The sequence below is a fragment of the Ictalurus punctatus genome, chromosome 21 (assembly GCF_001660625.3).
Source record: "Ictalurus punctatus breed USDA103 chromosome 21, Coco_2.0, whole genome shotgun sequence".
Lineage (NCBI taxonomy): Eukaryota > Metazoa > Chordata > Actinopteri > Siluriformes > Ictaluridae > Ictalurus > Ictalurus punctatus.
The window spans coordinates 4,849,979-4,873,395 of record NC_030436.2 but is presented as its reverse complement, the minus strand read 5'-3'; the positions used below and the strand labels follow the sequence as shown (position 1 = coordinate 4,873,395).

At 38.2% G+C, this 23,417-nt stretch overlaps 1 protein-coding gene across 5 annotated transcripts in view; it reads right to left on the bottom strand.

Annotated features, from left to right (window-relative positions):
- Positions 1-23,417, bottom strand: part of asic1b (acid-sensing (proton-gated) ion channel 1b) — a 349,820-nt gene that overhangs the window by 5,306 nt on the left and 321,097 nt on the right. For all 5 annotated transcript variants that reach the window (XM_017451114.3, XM_053674092.1, XM_053674093.1 and 2 more), the window contains 5 exons: positions 20,701-20,757; positions 17,647-17,800; positions 9,500-9,591; positions 9,224-9,303; positions 663-764 (listed from right to left, as the gene is read on the bottom strand). In XM_017451114.3, the coding sequence (XP_017306603.1) occupies positions 663-764; positions 9,224-9,303; positions 9,500-9,591; positions 17,647-17,800; positions 20,701-20,757 (485 nt within the window). The remainder of the gene's footprint in view (positions 1-662; positions 765-9,223; positions 9,304-9,499; positions 9,592-17,646; positions 17,801-20,700; positions 20,758-23,417) is intronic.

Here is a 23,417-nt window from a genome sequence, read left to right as displayed (position 1 = left end):
AGAGGACAAGAGAATAGACATCACACTGACTAGTTCATAATCCGCTTCACCTGCAATTAAAGCTTAAACTGGCCTCTTTGAAATCACAGAGCTGTAAACAGTCAACAATCCTGACATCCATCCACTGCAACTGCTTATGCTCTCTCCTTTTCCTTTGTTCAATTGACATTTTCACAGCTAGTTTTGATCAAACCCTGCTTCGAGTCAAGTCAGATTACAGCAAAAAACTGTTTTTAAAGAGGTAAAACTGCCTACAGCGGTGCACAGTTTTGCCAAAATGTGTTTGTTTACCAGTACATTTGCCTGAAGTTGTTTTTCTTTTTAACTCGGTTCAATTTTAGTAGTCTTAACTCATTATCTAGGCTTGTGCCATCTTTAAGTAATTGGAGAGAATAATTAAAGTTTCTAGTTCAAATAGTTTTATTTGTTCTCCTACAGATTCCCCCGAGCCTTGAGATTAATTTCATCACGGGCAAGGAAATCACATTTGGTCAGTGCGTTAGGAGTACAGAAACATTATGTAAACATTTAGGCAACTTTTCATGTTATATTTGAGATTAATCTGTCATTCTGTCATGTGTCTTATCCCCCACTCTCCTATTCCTCTCTCGCTCTCCTTTCTATGTCTTTCTAAAGTGTTCACTTGTCCGTTAGTTACTGACATGGCACTGCACGTTGTCCAGGCTCAGCACGGCTCCTCGGTCGTTGTTGTTGCTGCGTTTCTGGTTCTGCTTCCTGCAGCGGCACAGCTTGTACTTGATCACCTGTTAAAGAGAGCACACGGAGGGTTTGAACTTAAGATATGCCACTTTCTTCATGTCCACAATGTCCGTTACCTTCTGTTATGAATTAAGTGACAACAAAGGATACATGCTTCTTGCATCAGCTTGCAAGAACTTGCATCAGCTTGGTATACATAGCTTAGAACATGGCCTTTGGTATGACCTACATAAATTTAACTGTGGCAAATGTGAGCTTCAGGATGCTAAACTCTAGCTTCAAAATGACCTTCAAAATGAAACACGAGTTTTTAGTGCCAAACACCAACCTCAGAATACAAAATGTCAGGTTTGAAATGCTAAAGGTCAGCTTTACAATGATTGATCCCAGCTTCTGTATGGCAAACACTAGATCGAGTATGCTAAATGCCATCTTACACACATCAGTGAGCAGCTTTGACAAGCTTTGCACCAGCTCTGGTGATTTTCTAGACCAAACGGCAGCTCTAATATGCCATATGGCAGTTATGGTATGCCAAACCCTGGAATGTCAAAGACTAGCTCTGATATGCCTGTAGTATTTTATAAATCGTGGCAGTAATTTGATTCAGAAGTGTGTTTCAGAGACACCATGTGAACTTAAACTGGTCATCTAAACTATGTTTAATTACAGTATTCCTCAGGGCATGTTTGGTATTAATTTAATCCATATTTCATGGTGAACAACGTGGTGACATCAATATCATATAGGTTTAGGAAACAACATTTACAGTATATGTTGCAATGTGTGCTCTGGCTTCCCACACACATACACACACCCCTACACCCACACATATACATACTAGCACCACCTGGTCTGCAGGGGAGATCTTTTGCCTTTTGTTCCCACCGAATCATTCTCGGGGACTTAATTAACATACAGTTCCTTAGGGTGAGCTAATCAGCTGGGGGTCCGCCCTGCCATAAAACATACGGTTTCTTTTCCATTTGTCTATAGACAGATAGTCAAAACGATAGGCTATTTGTCGATCTGATTATGCCAGATCCATATCCCCCTGCACATCTTGCCTGGTTTCTCACTGATGCTAAGCAGGGTTGAGCCTGGCCAGTACCTGGATGGGAGACCTCCTGGGGAAAGCTAAGGTTGCTGCTGGAAGTGGTATTAATGAGGCCAGCAGGGGGCGCTCACAATGTGGTCTGTGTGGTCTAATGCCCCAGTGACAGGGGCACTATACTGTAAAAACAGCTCTGTGTTTCGTATGAGACGTTAAACCGAGGTCGTGACTCTCTGTGGTCATTAAAAATCCCCCATTGGCCCTTCTCCATCATAGCCCCATTAAAAATCTCCATCACTCTCCCCTCCTCTAATAGCTGGTGTCTGTCCTGGCATTATTATAATTCCTTATCGTCATCATCTCTTATAAAGATGGAAGGTTCATCTGGAGTTTTCCCTTTTTCCATTGTGAACTGGTTCATTGCATACATGCAACTCGTACTCAGTGTATTTATTGGCAGCCCGTAAGGAGTTCACTTTTTTTGTGATTGTTGCGGCTAAAAATGCTTAATTTTGCTGCATTTTTTTTCTTCAAAATTTAAAAAATTAAATTGTGTTCATTGTTTTCTGGTACGTTTACATTAGGGATGTCACGAGAACCGATACTTCGGTACCAAGTCGGTACCAACATTCTTAAAACGTGACTGTAGTTGTTTTTCTGCATTAGCGTTGGTACAGTTGGTAATGAAGATAACGAGGTTGTAATTCTTTTGGAACTTAAGGGGGCAGCAAATACGCGAAAGTGTTTTAGTCTGTCCACAAGTGGTAAAGAAGAACACCACCTACAAGCACACGGGAAAAACTATAGGAAACTGTGACAAGTTTAGCTCCGCCCCGACTCGTTGAGAGGAAAAGTGGTAAGAGTGAACAATGTAGCAACATGTAACCTAATGTCACTAATAATTATTCACATGTTCATGCTTTTAATAAATCTTTTTGGCCTGCCACCATATCAGTGAATTTAAACTAATGCTTGCATTCAGAGTATAAGGTGTGTGTGTGTTTAGGAGTGCACCTTAGCACTTGTAGCCTCCACTGTTTTATTAGTCATTGTCAGACAGTGTTTGATAACTCAAATCTCTCTCTCTCTCTTTGCCAGTATCAGCCAGAGGAGGATGTCCTCCAGGAGTTTTTAATTTTATTTTTATACCACACCGTGGTATCAACTTTGGTATCGAGTATCGTGTACTTTTGGTGGTATCGGTACCGACTACTAGATTTTTGGTATCGTGACATCCCTAGTTTACATTAGCAATTTTTTATTTACTTATTTATTTTTTTTTACAGCCTGTCTAATTTATGGTTGTTAAACTGCTAATTTTAGAGAACTAAAAAAAAAACATTGGTGGTATGTAAGTAACCCCTTATCTTCATTGTTGGAACAACAACAACAAAAAATCTTCTAAACTATTTTCAACCAAATAGCTTCACAAACAAATTGTTGTACTAATGGGAATGTGAAAATGAAATGAGCCAGATGCTTTAGGGATCGCCACTGTGGATCAGGAAGCCATATGTTTGGTCCGTCAGAGCCCGTAAATAGAAGGCAATTCATTGAAGATCCTGCAAGTGAGGATTGTTTCGGGCTCTGTGGAGTAGCTAACTGCTGTAGCTCTGAGATGTCATTTATCATGAAACCACACACACAGGAAAAACAGTACTGTGTTGGAAGTATACTTTCTAATATTCTTTTATTTGAGTCTCTTCATCTTGTCTCTAAAATTCATCAAAAGGTGCATATGATCAAATTGGAACGTAAAGCGAGTGTACACAAATTTCACATGCATTTTGTAAGAGAAAAACCAAAAGTCGTGTGGTTTTTGTCTTAGAGTAAGCAACATGCGCCACTCCACTTGGCCCTGTCCCATCAATTGGTCTCGCAATAACTTTTAAAGTAATACCGTTCAACTTGTTAAAAAATATTTGATAACTATTCATGGAACAGATAATATTCAAAACAAACTGCCACATCTAGCCTCTGAACTGATGATATAAATACTGTATATAGCTGAAGGTTACAAATTGATCCTAATATTAAAGAACAATAATAGCAATACTTGCTCATGGCTATTATTTAGCTTGTGTTTGTTTACTCCAGTGTCTGCGTGTTGTGAGATAGCTGCAGTGTGTACTGTTGTGAAGAGTCAGCAGTGTCTCTATAATTGTAGCCTGCTGGAGATGGACAACCCATTATAAATCACACGGCTGCACAGATACTCCGTGTACATGTGGCACTGTGAGAAAAACAAGCCTCTGCTGACTATTTTCATTTTTATTAGTCCTGCCCTTGTCACCAGTGTTGCTGTTATCGGACAGTAAATACAGCTTTTTGACTTTGGGGTTTGGCTTGGCAGAGCTGAGCTAACAGCCTCTGAAATATTTGTTCTACTAGGCATGGACAATGAAACATTTTCACACTGGTCAGGAGAACAACATCCGCTTATGCCTTAACAAACTGCATGCTAATTAAGATACAGATCATAAAATGTGTGTCCAGAGGAGACAATACAGACAATTATTTTTTCCCCTATAATAATAATTATTGTTGTTGTTATAATAACGACCTTTAACTGTTGTAGCAACACAAAGATTTACACACCAATTAAAATACCTATTATGTGACACAGGAGATGTATTTCTGTAGAGATATTTCCTGTTAAAACCTGTTCCATGAGCTGGATGTTTGGGCGTGACGTGCCGCCTGCTGCCATGTGCCCATTTCCAGCATCTGATTGAATGATTGCTTGCTGCCATGTGCCGAGTACCACCTCTGGTTTCTGATTGGATGATTGTCTTCTGCCACGTGCCTTGTTTCCACTGCCAGTTTCTGATTGGATGAAATTGGATGACTGGTTTCTGTTTTGCCTGTGTCATGTCGAGCCTGCTGCCATGTTCCTTGTTCTTGCTTCTAGTTCCTGATTAGATGATTGCCTGTTGCTATGTCCCTTATTCCTGCCTCTGGTTCCTTATTTGATGTGAGCTGCTGCCATCGCCCTATTCCTGCCTCTGGCTCCTTATTTGATGTGAGCTGCTGCCATCGCCCTATTCCTGCCTCTGGTTCCTTATTTGATGTGAGCTGTGCCATGTGCCTTTTTCCTGCCTCTGGCTCCTTATTTGATGATAACTGTTGCCATTTGCGTTTTTCCTACTTTTGGTTTCTAATTGGATGATAGCTGCTGCCACGTGCCTTGTTCCTGCCTCCAACTTCTGATCGGATAGCAGCTGCTCCTGGTTTCTATTCAGTAACGCACCACACTCTTGACTGTACATTGCCTTTGTTTTGCCTGGCCAAGTGAAACATATATAAACTTTGGCTGTGTATGACCTGCTGCCTATTTTGTACTTCATTGTGCTTTGCCCTCCGTACTTTCCTTGCTTATCTTAGTATGTAGCTGTATATACAAAGACAATCTGTTTAAACAGTTTTCTCTTGGTTTCCTAGGATTTTGAAGGACTTTTGCTTTTTGTTTCAAGGACTACACAAGATACAATATGTCATGCTCTGAACAGGTTCTTTATCCATCACATCTTTTTACTTTCCAACTTTTACAATGGGTGTGATGGATATTCTTTTTAAGGAGCTGGCTATTATATGGCTCATTTTCCAGTCAGACTGGACCAGACTTGCATTTTCTGGGCCTCATAAAATATATCATTATTCAGTCAAGTATTATGCATAAGGGCAGAGGATGTTCTGCATGAGGGTGAGGACTTCTGCTAAAATTCAGTGTTGTCCTTGTATTAACATTGGAACATTTTTCCAAAATCAAAGATTTTTTTAAAAAATCGCATAGATTAATAAATGTAAACATGAAAAAAATGTATAAACAAAATTTTCCACAATTTTCTGACATTAAATGTCCCTAAATGCCTTTCTTTAATCAAAGCACTTTTTAAGCACGTTGTAACAAATTAAGTGTCATCTCCAGCTTTTTTCGGGTATGTCACTGTCAAAAGAAGTTAAATTCAAGCATTTCTAATATGGTGTCAAGTAATTCCCTCTCAGTGCTCAATCACTACACATTCACACACCCATTCATACACTACGGACACTTTGGACATGCCAATCAGCCTACCATGCATGTTTTTGGACTGGGGGAGGAAACCGGAGTACCCGGAGGAAACCCCCGCAGCACGGGGAGAACATGCAAACTCCGCACACACAGGACAGCGTCGGGAATCGAACCCTCAACCCTAACCGAATATGCTAATCACTAAGCCACCGTGCACCCACCTCTTAACTAGATAACTTGGACAATTATTTCTGAACTAGATGCTATTTCTGAACTTATTCTCAAGAAGCTGGCTATTAATATGGCTCATGTTCCAGCTTATATTGAGTATGTCATTGTCAAAAGAATTCAAGCATTTCTAATATATTGTCACGTAATTCAGTCACAGTGCTCACTGCGCCTTCCGGCTAGGCCCAGAAATTAATTTGATTAATCAAATTAATGTCAAACCCTTGTAAATCACGTCATACATAGCTTCTTTTTGTCTGATCATGGCCACTAAGATAATGGATTTTTTTTTTAATCATCATCATTATTATTGAGACTTAATGAGATTTTCAATTTTATTGTTAGCACCAATCTAGCAATAGTGCTAATTTACTACCTTGGTGCCAAACTACGGCAACTGCTATAGTAACAGGCCTACTTTATCAAACTAATAAATGAGTGTGTGTGTGTGTATTATTTTTATATATATATATATATATATATATATATATATATATATATATATATATATATATATATATATATATAATATAAATTCCCCAAGTGCCAAAACTATAAACAGTACATCTCTTTACAGTATGTGTCACAGTACTTCATCACATCAACAGCAGTAACTACAAAATAGACCTGGGATTTGCCAGATTCAAAATCACAAGCACTATCCATGTGAGCATACACTGCTCCAAACAAAATCTTGAGTCACATGCAATTTTACACTTCTAAAGCATGGTGTGTGAGAACCGGAGCTAAAGAGAGATAATGCTACATATTGGCTATGCAAATTTAGGTGTATAGGACTAAAGGTAACATCAGGATAAGGCTCACTTTCACAACTGTACATCATGAAAAAAAGGATCAAAAATGAAACCCAGCACAGATAATCATCACTGCAATCATATCACCATGAGCACTGTTTTACCCTACATCTGAGAGGCCATGCCATTACTGCAGCACATCAAACCAAAGCACACATCCCAATCCATCCTGACTGAAATACACATACAGCATTACATGTCTTAGTTTGTCCTTGCAAACTAATGTCTTGCCAATGTCAATCTGTGCATCCACTATATATAACTTTTGACCTTTGTCTTGTTTAGTTGGTCTGCCTTTCCCTCAAATACTACCCAGAATACAATGCTTTGATTCTCTGCTGTTGACTGAACTTGATTGTGGCGTGTGGACTGCTTTTTCCCCCTCAGTAAATGCTTTGCACTTGTATCCAAGTATATATGTGACAATGAAGATATCACTCAGTCTATATCAGTCTACTAGCATAGAAATGGCGAGAACAAGTTTTGTCAGTCTAACCAAAAAATGACTGAAAATGTCCTCAAATTTTGAGGTCATTAGCTATGTCACATGGTCACTAAGCAGATGTAAAATTGAAACCCTACACTCAAAAAATGCTGGGATATTTACATTATTCAATCACTGGGTTGAGTGGGTTTTGCTGGGTTCTTTCATTGTATATTAATCCCGCGTTTGGGATAGTCACACAGTATCCAGTAACAGCTGGGTTGCCATTTGAACCCAGCATTTGATTTAAATTCTTCGACTGGAATGTGATAACCCTGCATTGGTGGTAGTTCTGCTGCGAGAGAACATGAAGCCAGCAGTTAAGAGGCGACGTGAACGGCTGAGAGAAAATACCTTATTAAAACATGTAGAAGTTAGTTGAAATAAAGATATGGATGACATTGTATTTTGTACAAACAATGCACACAACATGTAAAAGAAAACTTAGATATCAGGTCATCTCAACTAACACCATTAGCAAGCTAAGATTAGTCTAAATAACCTTAATTAAATAACTTGGATGGGACAACTCTTTCTGAACAGAGGGGCTGTCTACATCATCCTGGCATGTTTATCCTGACTCTGAGTCACATTTCTAGACTCATGTGTTGTTAAAAGTGTGAATCACAAACTGGGATTAAATACTTGAGATCTTCCCATCAGCAAGTAGAACTAATGGAGTCCCTGTGATGAGCAACGAAACATCTTCATGATTGAATTACAAGTACCACCATCAAGACTCTTTATGCGGAAAAACATATCACCTTTTTTTTCTTGATATATCTATTTTGCTTAGGTGAGATATATATATCTTCAGGGGATAGGTTCCAAGACCCCCAGCTGATACCTGAAATGGTGGATAGTAGCGAACACTATATACGCTACATAGGTATGATAAAGTTTCGTAATAGCACAAATTTCTTTTCCTTTTTTCATGGACAGAAGATTTGTTCTTACCATACATCCTAGCAACCTCAGCATTTTTTCTTTCCCTATTAAATGGAGAATTTTCATCTTTTCACTTAAAGGAAGAACTTTACGACTTTTTTTTTGGCACATCCGATTTGCCAGCATCACTACTCTTGCGCTTTGGGGCCATTATTAAACAACAAAAGGGTTACTTGAACACAAGCACTGCGATACCATGAGAGGTGCTCTGATAAAGGCTGAGTAGCGTGTACAGCATGGATACCCTGGACAAAAGGATGACTAACTTCATCATGTTACTCCGAACAGCACGCTATTTAAAGTATGAATGTTTACTTTATTTCTGGAATTTTCTATTCAATTTTTTTCAGACTGCGGTCACTGAAACAGCAGGTACAGTTACCGTACACGTGTAGTGACATAGAATTACGTCAGTTTCTGCTTACTATAATGCATGATTGTATCAGTGAAGTGTATTTGAAAGAAATAAAAATATACTGTACATACATAAAAAAAAACAAAAAAACATTTCACACTGGCCTTTTTGTAAACTAATTGTTCTGCAAAGGTTTCTTGAAATACTGTAAATGTAAACAACTAAATACATCCCAGAAACATTTCCATTTTCCGATATAAAATGTATTCAAATCCCACATCTGGGTTATGAATAATTAGGAACAAACCAAGTAACAGTATCATAATGAACCACGCTTTGGGTAATTAAAGCAACCCAGTTATATTATGTACTGGGCCAGCACTGGGTTACATTTATCCCAGCAGTTTGAGAGTGCAGACATTAATTAATCAACAAAGCATAAATCATTTTGAAACATATTTAAAAGATATTTTCTGTTAAATGTTAATTTTCCACAACATTTTCATCCCAATCATAGGGGGTCCAAATGTACCAATGCACCATCTATGAAATCACTTATGCCTTTCTGAATGCTTTCAAAATGCTAATATACGTTGGAAGATCTTACCTCATAAAGATAGTCAAAGAGCTCCAAAACTGTCAGAATACTGGCTCCGATAAAAAGACCCATCTGACCACCAATATCACCTGGAGAAGGAATACACTGGACGTTGGACATTGCTGGTTCCTCTGATTATTCATCAATATTTACCTACTGCATATGTGACAAGGATGTAAAATCAGATATTAACCTGTAGACTTATTACAATACTAAATATCACTACTTTTACTAATACAGGTTCGTTTCCAATCCAAAACATTTACCTGATTTTATAGGACTTACCCAGTAATCCAGGCAGCTCATAGGCCTTTTTCTGCTCAATAGTCTCATAGTTCAAAGCCTCAAAATAGATATCCAGAACCAAGATGTTATCCCTGTCAACAGATTGAGAAGCTTATTCAGGAAACTTTCATTTATTTCTGTTGGAACATTGTCAACTTGGACCACTTACACCTAATCAAATGTTCTCCAATTTTGCAGTCACATTAAAAATTATGTAACATTTATAAAAAAAAATAAAAATAAAAAAGAAAGGGTGCTGAAAGAGTACTGAATACTGTCTTATGATCAAGACCTACTGAAATGTGTAATTACATACACTCCTGGGAAAAATAGATGGCCAAAATAGCAAAATATTAAGCTTTTAATAGTCTTAACAACAAATCATTGGTCAGGAAATTAGCAATAATTAAACAAATAGATAAAGTAACTTAGTATGAATAGCTTCTCCTGTGATTTCTTTAAAATGTTTAAGCCTTAGGTAAACTTGCAGACAGCTTTTTATTAGATTTTTTAAATGAAATTTTATTTATTTTATTTAAAGTTTGTACACCCAGACTTGTGTTGGTTTGAATGTTAGATATTTGCATTTTAATCATGATTTTACCCGTGTGTACGAGAACACTATATAAGTGAATTTCCTGTTTCTAGCCCCCCCCGCCCCCCCCCAAACAGGCCACAGGAGTGCATGTGTTTAATTCTTGTTCATTTTCTCACCAATGATTTGTTTTTAAGACCATTAAAAGCTTAATATTTTGCCATTTTGGGCGTGGCCCATTTTTTTTGCCCAGGAGAGTACAGTCACAAATTCCCCCTTTCAGCATGATCCGTTTGTTTAAAGCGTAATGAACACTGTTATCATGTTGAGATTTAGTTCACTTCATGTGCTTCTTGTTTACACCGACCTCTGCCTATGCTTTGATTCATATCTCGTCTCCGCCTCGGTCCTGTCATTGGTGTTTTTTCCGATTGTGTCCAAGTGTTCCGTATTAATCCCATGATTAATCTGCCTTCATAATACCCTCATATTCCTTTGTCTTGTTCATCGGTTTGTAGTGTTCCGTGTTTCCGTGATCCTAGTATTATGATTATGGAGAATCCGCAGGTTGAGGTGGTCTGCCTGTGTTTTGACCATGGACTTTGACTATGATTGTTGGATTAGTACGAATAAACCACACGTGGGTTTTACTTTTGTCCTGCCTGATCTACATACACTTTACAACGTCACATCATTACAAGACTGCAGAGTGAAAACGTACACATACATAGCCAAAAGCACTGCTATTAGAGCTGTTAGGACTGCAAAAGATAAGCGCTGTTAGGCTAAGTGTTGGACAAACAGTGAAGAACAAGAATGTAATTGAGGAGGAATCAGTAATTAAAAGCAGAGGCACTTCAGTTTTAAATGAGATCCATCTCAGTCCGTACACGTTCTTGTAAAACATGAGAAGCGGCGGTGAGCTTTTTATATAAATCGTATTTGGGAAGAGTGCTTTTATTTGGGATTACTTCATAACCGTTCACTTAAATATGTAAAGAGAGGTGTATTTTGTACTGCGCTTCATTTGGCTCTGGTTTTCCCATTCATTTTTTTTTTCCTGTCTGAATATCAAACGGTAGATATCAATTATGAAACGAATATCAAATGTAGGTAGAACACTGTGTACCGCGTATTGGTTTTTTAAATTAAACATTTCAATCATTATAACTGATCTCTCAAAACAAGAAATCTCTCTCAGTCGCACTGAATGTTTGTACTGTTTTTAAATACCTTATCATTTTTAACCATTATAATTAGAACGGACCAAAACATGATGTGTGCTGTTACAGGAAAATAATCCATGATGGGATAGAGTGATGCAGCCTGGCAGAAGCAAAGCTGCTGTTACCACCATAAAGCTGATCATTTAACTATAACGGTATATCCTGAAGTATTTAATTCCTCCTATACCACAATAATTTGCCAAAGATTTCTAGTTTTAATTATTAATGAATAACACATCGTGATATTTCTAACCATTTACAATGTTAAGAATATAAAGACAATGTTCTTGAATGTCCACAAGACAAGTTAGTTCCTATTATCGCTTATGTTCTAGCACCAGCTTCTCTTTTCCCCTCTCTCGACAGAAACAAGACAAAAAACGCAGCTTATGTTACCATGAAACCAGAAAGTGCAAAGTCCCATAGTTCCTTCCTTTAATAAAAACTTGATACTGACTGTTACAAAGTTCCGACACCTGAGACTCCTAAAATTTTTTATTAACATCTCCTTACAAATAAAACAATTCAAAATGTTCTTTGTTGCTTACCAGCACATTTTAAAAATCTGTTTCTTAGCCGTAGTCTGTGTAGATCGTCCAACATACAGTACAAGTCCTTGTGAATTAGCGGGTACTATAGAAACCATAATGTATTAGAATGAGTACATTAATATACTGTACATCATTTGAATTAAAGCTGGCACTGCTGTCAGAGTTGCTGTTATAGAATTTAATAAACAGATTTTACCCAATCAGATTGAAGAATTCAGCGGGGCTGTGATATGAACGTTATTATATCACAGCACAGTTGAATTCTCAAAAACATTTCCCTTTTTTTCCCTCATTAAAAAAATAAAATTAAAATAATAATGAAGTCTTTGGCATTAACCTGCTGACAAACTTACCCATGGACATGTCAGTGTTTGTCCATTCAGTTTTAATGGCCTCCCACAGGTGATATTCAGATGATACATTAACATGAAGTGGGTCCAAATTTTGCATAATGAACACTTGTGGCAAAAAGAACATTGGCTCATTTGTTTGCCCCAGAGTTTGTGTATTAGAGTGTGTATGGTGTTGGGTAGTGTCTGACTCAAAATGTATTTATTCTGCAAGAATTTGACTCCAGGTCAAATCTAAGTGTTGTCTGCTATGAAGAAGCACCAAGCCAGAAAACCTGCACTGACCTTAGGCAGATGAATCAGTTCTAGTGGAACAACCGTGTGCAGGCACGTTCTCTGTAGATCTAACCTAGTCATTAAATAGTACATATCAAAGAGCAAACCCCAGTGTATTCTTTTTCCGAGTTTTGTTTTTCTGACTCGGATATGCTTGAGTGAGCTTAAGGAAATGGAAATTATATTACAGCCTGAGGCATGAGAGATATCAAAAAATATATATATATATATTTAAAAATGATAAAACTATATAAGTTTAAGCTTCCCCTGCAGATGGGAGCTACATGTGCGTGTATGTGGGTGGTTCTGTGTACTGTGTGCATATCAGCATCATTTTGTTTCTACAATAACAACTGATTATTCTGTATTTACTGTTGTCTTTTAGTCCTCGTCAATGTCTACTACATGTTGCACAGTAGTTTCCTGAAGGAACTGTGTTATGTTTTTATTTTAGCCACGCAACGTGCTAAAAATGACAGTTAACTTCGACTACCGAAACCCCCCGTCTTTGACACCTCTCGAGAAAATCTGGCAACCCTTGGATGCGTGAACTACACGCAGGTAACTTTCATTTGTATGATCAGAATGAAGACCCCAGAAATTCGACTTACACATGCAAGGAATTTGTCTTGGGGACAGAAGCTTCCAGTGCACAACTGTACAAAACAGCAACTTGACAGACAAAAAAATTGAACAAAGAATCAACAATGAATGAGTTTTATGAACCCTTAAAAACTACGAAGTTTTTACGAAGTACTTCCTAATTAGTCAGCTTTCCCAGTTTAGTCAGAGGTGTCCCACAGAGGTTCGTGTTAGGTCCTATCCTGTTTTCCATATATTTCTGTGCATTTGATTTTGATGACATGATGCTGTATTGCTTATCTGAAATGGTTCACATTGCCAAAAAGCCTTCATGTGCAATTAATAATGTTTAAAAGGTTGTAATCAATCTCAAATAGGAGATAAATGCTGACGGAACAAATTTAGTCTGTTCGCCTCTGCCAGAAATCATGAAAACAGCAAAATCCATATTTACAATTTAGATGGCAGGTACATGATTGTGTTTTTTTATTATAAATATCTTGGCATTTTGGAGCAGGACAATGGCACAGCGGGGAGTGTGGCTCTGAATGAATATGGTGGCATTTTGCTTAATAATAAGTTCTTTTTAAAATCACATTTAGAATAAAAAAAAGGTGAAACTTGGCTGGCTATAAAGAAGCAAAACATATTATTAAGCTCTGAAGGTCACAGAGGTTCTGTTCCTCTTATTTCTTAATTATGGAGAGGTTATTTACAATCTGCCTTTTCTTTTCACAAATCTCCTGTAGCTATTTATCATTCAGCTTTACTCATCCTTATCATTTATATAGAAAAGTTGGATGGTCTGGTCAGAGTAAGACCTTTAAGAACTTTGTGCTTGTTTATTAATAAAGTTGCTCACTGTAATCTGCCTCTATAGATCACTTTTATGCTGAGCAGGAAATTTAGTACCAATAATACGTGATTAATACAACTGCTCATGTTTACTGAGTGCCGTTTTATCCTGACCGGGGAAGCATACTGCACTTCTGAACCAATGCAATAAACTTCACTGGAGGTTAGAACTTACACTCTCTCTTCCTTTTTCCAAACAATTCATTTTTAAAAGCAAGTAATTGGACTAAATGCATTTATCCATCATGCTTTATTCTTGACTCAATAAATGTCACTCTGACGTCTCAGACTGGATTAACATCTGGAGTGAGGGAGTTTTATTATTTTTTCTTATTATTTTTCTTCTTTTTTCTTTATTGTAAGCATAATTTGAGTTTGTAACCGAAAAACATGTCATTAAAACGTTATAAAGAGGTTACAAGATAATAAAAATCGGTGTATTCTGGCAAGACTGCCAAAAAAAACCTCATTCAATACATGCTTATTTTAAGGGGAAAATATTAGTATGAACTTTTCTTTGAGCATATTTTGCTTTGTTTGAGAGAGAAAGTTATATGTATTGTATTGAGGGGCTTGAATTAATTACTCAATAAAACTCAAGATACGTCACATCCCTGCTAGATGTGGATTTTTTTATTTTTTTGAATGCTAGATGGACATAAACATTATAGATACAGGGTGTGAATTACGGGGGGTTTGGGAGGAAGGCTGGGGGTGACCCTCTAAATAAGGCTTGATCCCCCACTGAAGGACATCAAAATAACCTGTGTGAGGGGTCTTGACACTGCTCAATCTATCTGAAAGGAAAATGCCAATATCAAATCGACCACCCCTAAAATGGGTCAATCGTGCACTCAATGAGCCGAAGGCAATACAGATAGCATGGGAGATACCGTAAATGTTTGAAAGACACTTTTTCTGGGAAAATAAATGTCGTATTCTAAATATAGTTGCAACCTCAAGCATGAATTTCCCGCACAGTTCATCAAAATGAAATGTTTATGGTGAAATGATCAAGATGTAGTTTACCTGTTGTCATGAGGTCACTTTAAGTCTCGAGTGTAAATGAACTAAGCTGATAAAATACAGTTAATTAACATAGCATACAACTCTGAATCTGAACAAATAATTTGCAACCACACAAATTAGACCAAATACGTTACTCACAGTGTGTATTTTAACTGGCACATATTCTCACGCTTGACAGTAAGCTACATGTGTGTGCATGTTCTCTCATGATCATCCATACAGCGGTCAAATGGATAGGAGATGGTGCATCATTGTAAAAACTGTGGCATTTTAAAATATATTCTTTTTGCTCTCCTTTTCTAAATTGCTCAATACCACACCATTGTGTAAGACTCAACCCTTGAGTCATGACTCACAAACGTCTGTTTTATCCGTGTATAGTTTAAGTTGATAATAAATACAAACTTAATGCAGTGACCTTTACACATAGAAATAACAGAGGCCTTTTTTTGCACTCAGGTTTAATTTAACACTGGTGATGTCATGATTCAGAGAAAGGGAACAGACATAAGGCTTTTTTTTTTTTTTTTTTTTTTACACTTGCAAGAAAAGTCAAGTAAGTTGAGGAATAGTTCAGAAAGTACAGACTACTTTAAGGCATTCATGGCACTATTCGTCACATGAGGCTGAACAGCATTGTATGAATTATAGGATTTAAAGTGTGTTCATGTGCTGTTTTAAGGACACAGCATAGTGGTTCACTGAAGCATGCGTCTGTATTACACGGACTAGTTTATCTGGCCAAACTAAAAAGAGCTGACCCCTCCCACCCCCCAAAAGTCAATGAATCATTCGCACAGTCTACAGAGCATTTAATTAGATACAACTTTATTATACGCCACAGAATGAATTATAAGTCGAAGTTTATACTATTCTGTAGGAAATTAAAAAAGTATCAGTTCAAAACGAGTGTATCTGTGAAACTCTTTGGCATCCAGGTGTCTAAAACAGCTTTGATACATCATTTGGATGATGCATGGTGTGAGAAAAATTAAATGGGAGCTCGGGTTACAGATTCTAAATGTTTTTTTTTGCAAAGGTCGATGGGTGAAATGGGCATCTACATGATCATTTTAAGAATGATCTGGGACACAAATCCTAGTTCTAATATTTTGTTCAGTGTGTTTAAAATTGCCTTTGCTTAAACTAACATAATTTAAAAATGAGACGATTAAAAACTGAGAAAATATTAGCTACTAGTCACTTTGATATTAACAAGACTCAACACTTGTTATAGGAACATAGACATTAAATGTGAATTGATTTGGTTAGGATTACATGTTACATAAACGGAGGACAGAGTGCCAAGTTTCGGGTAAATACCTAAAAAGTCTGTTTGGAAACTGCAACTAGAATTAATTCATGGATTAATGAATCAATTAATGGATTCATTCAAACAAATCATGTTTTCATGTAAACAGTCCCTGCCAGCCAAAGCATTTGGTTTGGAAATGAAAATGAAAACACTTTATGTTATACCCATAACACTGACAAACTCACATGACAAATTTAAGACCATGGAGTATAAGAACTTAATCTAATGAACTACACGTCTTCCTCATATCTGATGCAGATAGGCTGAACCTTTCCCATCTGAACCCTTCTTATTGCGACAGCTGAAAACCTTTGGATGAGAGCCTAATTTAATATTCAGATTCTTTCCTACAAAGGCACAGTGCCGAGACTGAAATGAGCAGCTGCAGCTTTTAGATCTCCAGTCTGGTAAACACGAAAGCCTCACTGGTTGTAACAGAGGGGGAAGGAAAAAAAAAAAAACAACAACTGTTGTCTGGATTCTTCATTATGCCTCTGTGTATGTGCTTTTGTTTAGACTACCGTGTCACTGTTCTTGTTTAGACTACCGTGTCACTGTTCTTGTTTAGACTACCGTGTCACTGTTCTTGTTTAGAACAGGGGTTCCCAAACTTTTCCAGGGCAAGGCCCCCCAAATGGCATTAAAATTTGACTGAGGGCCCCCCCTTTTGCAAGATGTCATTAAAACACATTAAAAATACAGACTTCTGAATATATCCCCCCCCCCCCCCTTTTTTTTAATTAATAATTACATCTTACATCACATTAGGAATTGATTGTATGTGTGTGTCAGAGTGAGAAAGAGAAAAACATACATTTATTTAATTTTCACACCAAATTGTTGAGGTCCCCTGGCGGCCCCTGGCGGCCCCCACTTTGAAAACCACTGCTTTAGACTATGGTATAACTTATTGTTTAGACGACTGTGTAAACTTTGTTGTTTAGACTATGGTGTAATGTGTCGTTTAAACTACTGTATGTGTTGTTGCTTAGAAAGCTGTTCATCTGTTATTGTTTAGACTACCGTATAACTGTTTTTTGGGTGTTCCAACAGAAAAAAAAAGAATAAATAAAAATAAAATATATATATAAAAGATGGTTATATAGGAAAAAAAACAAACTCTTAAATATGTTTTCCACCCCTTTATAGATTCAGCAGATTTTAAATGAAAAACTTGCTGCCTCTGTCAAGAGTTACACCTGGGCCATGGCCGGATCTTTCAGTATGTTGACCTTTTTCTGTCCCCCTAGATATGCGTCCCGGACCCCTGGGGGTCCCTGGACTGCACTTTGATAACCACTGCGCTACACTAGAAATGAACTAGAGAACATTGTGAGAATTAGTTTTGGGTAAAGTGGCCCTGAGCACATGGACTTGTAAAACATCTCACAGAATAAATGAATTGTACCTGGGTTCACGGACACTTACGCAATGTACTGCTCTGTCTTGTTGAACTTCTTGGCCAGGTATTTGGCTGAAGCCTTGCTGGGGATCTTGACGAAGGACAACTCTTTGCCGTAGCGCGTCATGTTGCAGGGTGTTTCACACACACAGTAATCATTGTCTCTCTCCACCAGGAAATCTAGCAAGATCAGAGGAGGGAATGGAAGAGAAAGAGGCACCATTAGGCAGGATGGTGATCACAGCAGATTGATGGCAAGAAAAAAAAAAAGAAAAAAAAATCAAAATGTGGAAAAAGTGAAGTGAAGTGGGTGATGTAGTGGGGGGCAATGAGAAGAGCTACGGGGGTGGATGGAGGAAGAACAGAGGAAGGGGATGAGAAGAGGAATCATAAATTGAGCCCCATCACTGCCTCAGGCTCAGCTATCCATAACGAGTGGTTGTGCTCAGAGAGAGTGAGGTGCCTGGCAGATCTAGCTGTTTCAGTCTAAATGGGCTAATTTCACTTTCTGTCTCTCTCTTTCTCCCTCTTACACACAATTCTCTACATTCAGTTGAGTACATTCCTTGGCACTAAAAGAAGCAGTTTCCATTTGGATAATAGACAGCAGACATGTGCATACCATACATTATTCATCTTCCACAACTACCTTAAATAAAAGGACATTGGCTATAGCACTCAAATATCTACCAATAACAATTCAACGTGTCCATCAGCTCATGACCAACAATCTCAGCTGATGCACCAAAACTATTATACAGTTAAAACTAAAATGCTAAACAGCCAACCATTAAGAAAAACTTTGATGCTGCAGGACAGTAAAAATAGTCGTACTCAATGCTCAGTGCTAACACAGATGCTGATTGGCTATTCCAAATGCGTCCAATTTTTCCTTATCAACAGGGAATCAACAACCAAATCAACACTCCATCTGCCATTATACCACCTTGACAGATTGAGTTTCTGAGGTTAACTAGTTGGTTGACCAACAACAGAAACTGACTCAAAGTGCTTTACAAATCAAAATCAACCAAATAATAAAAATTACAACAATAATAATGATTAATAAATAGATACCTTTAAATACAGCATTGAGTATTTTCATATTTCAACCTATTAAAAGACCTATTCAAAAGCTAGAGAATAAAAATATGTTTTCAATGAAGGTTTAAAAGTGACTATTGAAGAAGCTGACCTCACATGGAAAGGAGTTTAGCTCTTACAACAAAAAAGGCACGAACGCCTTTGATTTTATAGCGACCACGGGGAACTCTCAAAAGACGACGCCCGGAGCGCTCTCGTGGGGGAGTAAGCATGACGAAAATCACTGATATATTTGGGTGCGAGACCAGAGTGCGCCTTATAGGCATAGAGCAGAATATTAAAATTCACGAGAAGCCAATGAAGAGACTCTAATCCCGGGGAAAATGTGATCCCTCTTTCTAGACCCTGTTAAAAGCCTAGCTGCCGCATTTTGAACTAGTTGTAAGCGGGATAACGCAGTTTTACGGAGACCAATGTACGACGGATAACAATAGTCGATGTATTTAACGAGTGAATCACAATTTCCAGGTTTTTGCTAAAGAAAATATTTGACTTCAGCGACAGATCTAAGATGGAGAACACTCCCCTTTACAACTGCACTAACTCGCTTTGTTGAAAAGTAATAATGAATTTTAAAAAAAAATCACTCCAAGACTTCTTACACGATCTTGTACATTCGACGAGACAGGACCTAACTTGGCAGCCAGTCCAGCTAAGGAGGACACAGAGGAACCTAAAATCAGAACGGGTTTGCTTTCGTTTGTAAAAAGTTGTTTGCCAGCCAACGTTTAACGACTTAGAAAAATTTTAGGACGTGATCAGTTGAATTATTTTTGTCTATGCTCGCTGAGAATTAAATTTGAGAATCATTAATGTCTCTACTTATGTCTCACAACCTCAGCACACACAGGGTGATTGACTGCATATAAACATGCATGATTGCATAAAACAGCCAGGTAATGGTTGGGCTACTGAGTCTGTTCACAGTCAGTGATGCGTCTTGGACTTCCAGAAGCAATGTATTTTTTCCAAATGAAATGGTCCTAATGATTGAAAATCAAAACTCTATTGGCTGATTCCACGGTCACTTCCTAATTATTCTGGTGATTAATCGAGTGCATTAGGAATCCTGTTCCGCTCCTGAAACTAATGGATTTGCTCAATTGTCTCTATATACCTAGATAACAGAAAGGGGGTTTAAAAAAAAACACCCTGATGATTTAAAACCCCTCGTTTCTAACCAAAACTTAAATTAAAACTCTACCCTGAAACGTACGGAATATTTGCAATGTATTTAGTGATTCCAGGGCTAATTTGTTAGTTGGTGCTGTATTTTGTCACAGGGGAACATTGCTAGTGCTGTTACAGTGACATTTACAGTACCAGGAAAAAATGTTCTCCTTCGCTGTTATCTCCCAAAAAAAAAAAAAAAACCCCAGCTTTTTTCTCTCTCACCATTTCCAGCAGAATGTTCATAATAACGAGAAATCCAATGTAGGAGTGGTGGAGACAGAAAACACTGCACTCAAAGTTCCCAAAATGCAATGCAGCTATATATTGTTGAGTTACAACAGAGGCTCAGCTCAGCTAGTTAGTGATCTACAAGGTAACAAGCACAATGGTGGTAATGGTGCTACGAGCACGATACAGTAGTTGAAGCTTTCGGAAGCTGATCTGTTTGAGCAGGTTGTACAGATGAGGAAGTGAGAGAGCTGGACATGCTAAAGGGATGACGCAAGAGCTAAATCCCACTGGTGCCATTATCAGCAGGTAGTCAAACGGCATTGTGGGAAACAGTAAACCAAGAATTTCTTAACAAAATAAATTGTGTGCGCTACTGAAGATCAGATTTTAATTACAAAGAATAATATGCAAATCTTTCAGAGTGCAGTATAACTTTAACAGGGAAATAAGACAATTTCTACAACACTTGTAGAGCATGAACGTAATATTTTTCAGGCAGGTAATTTATTTTATTTATTTTTAGATCTCTAGTCCACAGAAATCTCTTGTGGTTCGCGTCTGCTTCTACTCACCCAAAGCTGGATCTGCACACTCTTTATACTGTTCCGGCGTGCAGTATGGAGCATCTCCTAGAAAGACAGGAAGCACAAGCAGCGAGGAAGAAGGAAAAAAAGGAAAAGAAAAATATGACAGGTGAGAAATACCATATCACATAGACTGTAAAAAAAAAAAAAAAAAAAAAGAAGAAAAAAGAGAAAAAAAAGAAAGAAGGAAAAAAAACCTACCATAAACACCAGGCCTAAGAATGAGAGCTAATCAGAATCCCAAATCAAGCAACCGAGACAATCAAGTAGAAAGAAACAAGGGAGACATAAAACAGAAATGAAAGGAGGACCAAGAGAACATGATGTTCTGGCTCTGAACGCAGATAACATGTAGTGAAGCATCTGCAGTCAGTTCTTTTAATTAAACCGTGTCTCTGTCAGTCACGCTGTCCTTATCTGCCTATGACCTCTCCTTCAAATCTGATCTCATCATTTAATTGATTTCATTAATGCTGTACCTTATTACCTCCAAATTTAAGAGAGAGAGAGAGAGAGAGAGAGAGAGAGAGAGAGAGAGAGAGAGAGAGAGAGAGAATAACAAATGCATCCAAAATACAGCAGATTACCATATGCCATTACTGCTCTCATTGCTCATTATGTTTTGCCACTCACACATCACACTAATGAGTAAGGTCTTGAGAAATTATCAACCAGAACACGGTGTGTCCAAAAGCCAAAATCTCAGTGGCATCCAAACTCCCTGAGCCATTTACAAAAGCACAGTAACAGCTTTAAAAGCACCTGCTTTCATCAAGCTGGAAACATAAGCCTGGCCAAATCCAAAACAGCCTGATAATTTGTATTGAGTAGGTTTAAGCCGATACCAATTTTCATTTCCGCTAAGACGTTGACTAATAGCAGAGCTCTGAGATATCGGCTGATCTCTTGTCCGCCTAGTGGTTTTTTTTTTGCAATGTTATTAGGAGAATGTTGCCATTTACACAGTTGTACATAGTACGCATGTACTCATGCAATATACCGTTGGAAAGCTAAGAATCTTGTCATTTGATTGATACAAACTGTTTAAAGATACCATCACAACTGCAGCTACAATCAACGTCTTGGTCAGACCACCACCATACAAACAAAAACACCAAACGGAGGCGACTAACCCTTGAAGCCTCATAGCAGTCCACTGATCCATAACATCCTGACAAAAACGTGTTGCACCGGTAAAGGTCCAAACAATCCAATTACGTAAAAATATTTAGTCCAAAACACATTTTACATCAATACATCCCCACGCACTGCTTCTGCGTCGTTCCAAATGATCTCAGATGATCATGTTTTCTTCTTATCTGTTTAACACACGAGTGAAAATCCTTTAAATCGGTAGATTTCAAAATGTCCCCTGGGCTGTGACCTATCCAAGGACACCTCATTTGCACCCATAGGAGTGTCCACGTCATGTCTATAGGCTTCAAAATCCAATGAGAGTCCGTGCTGAAGCGAAGCTCCTTCCCCCATTCCTACGCGAATAGCGCGAGCTAAGTGTTCCCGGCTGTGTCGATGACTTGCCTATCGTATAGCCACTGAACTGCTGAAAAGAATGATATCTTGCTTCAAGGGTGTGTTTCAACACTGCAATTTAAAAGTCCCTGCGTAATGCTCTGTAAACGATGGCACAAAAGCACACAAAAGTGCACAAAGGTTTCAATCATGAATACACACATGAAAATACATATAAAATATACATTTTGTAGATTGTTGGATATGTGATATGGTAATCATAAGAAAAATCAAGAGCAGCAAACTTTTATCCTGAGTTAGGTGTACATGGTTACCAAGGGCCCTTTGGAGTCTCCAAAACGCATGGACATACCCTTAGAAAAACGTGTAAATTATTCATTTTATTTGGTATTTGAACTTGGACAAGGAAAGGCTTCATGCTGTGGTCCAATTGCGTTTTCCAGCCAATAGCTCCCAGCTGTAAGCATCTGCAGGCCTCTGTATGCACACTCACTCTCCCCTGTTAATCACAGTGACACTAGCCAATCATGGGTGTCTGTGAGCTCATGTATGAGGAAGAGGGCAGATAGCGCGTTCCTCAGAGTGTGTTACACTGCCCCGTGATGCAGTGTGGCGTGAGCAGCCATTTGAAAAGATGAAGATGGCTGGCTAGACGTGTCTTGGAGGTTAGCCTTCATCCTCCCCAATTGAAAGCTGCTGATATGTGAGAGCTGGCTGGTGGGTAGGAATTGGCAGATGACCAACTCAGGGAGAAAATTGGGTAAAAGAATCCAAAAGGGTTCCTTTTTTTGTCCCTCTCTTCATTCTATATAGACCTCTACAAAAACATTTTTCCCTATTCTTGAACGCTCTAAATAGGATCTATTTTAGAAAGTTAAGAACTCCTTGAGGAATACTTTATGATGATCGCAGCCTTGATTTCCAGAGTAATATGCAGTGATTTTTCGGATATTTGATTTTCCTAAAACTCCAGCCAAGATCCAGGATTAAGCTGCAAGCAGGTACAAAACTTGGGGACAAGCGAGTACTTTCTTGGCACCCCACACATCACCCTCAAGATGTTCCTCCACCATGTGCAAACTACCTTCTCAAACTTCCTGTTTCTACCTGCAGGTAAAATAACACAGTGCCTAGACACCAAGGTCATGCATCTCATAAACAAGCTCTTCCCGTCAGCTCCCGAGGCCTCGACGATAAGTGGAGCCCATTCTCAT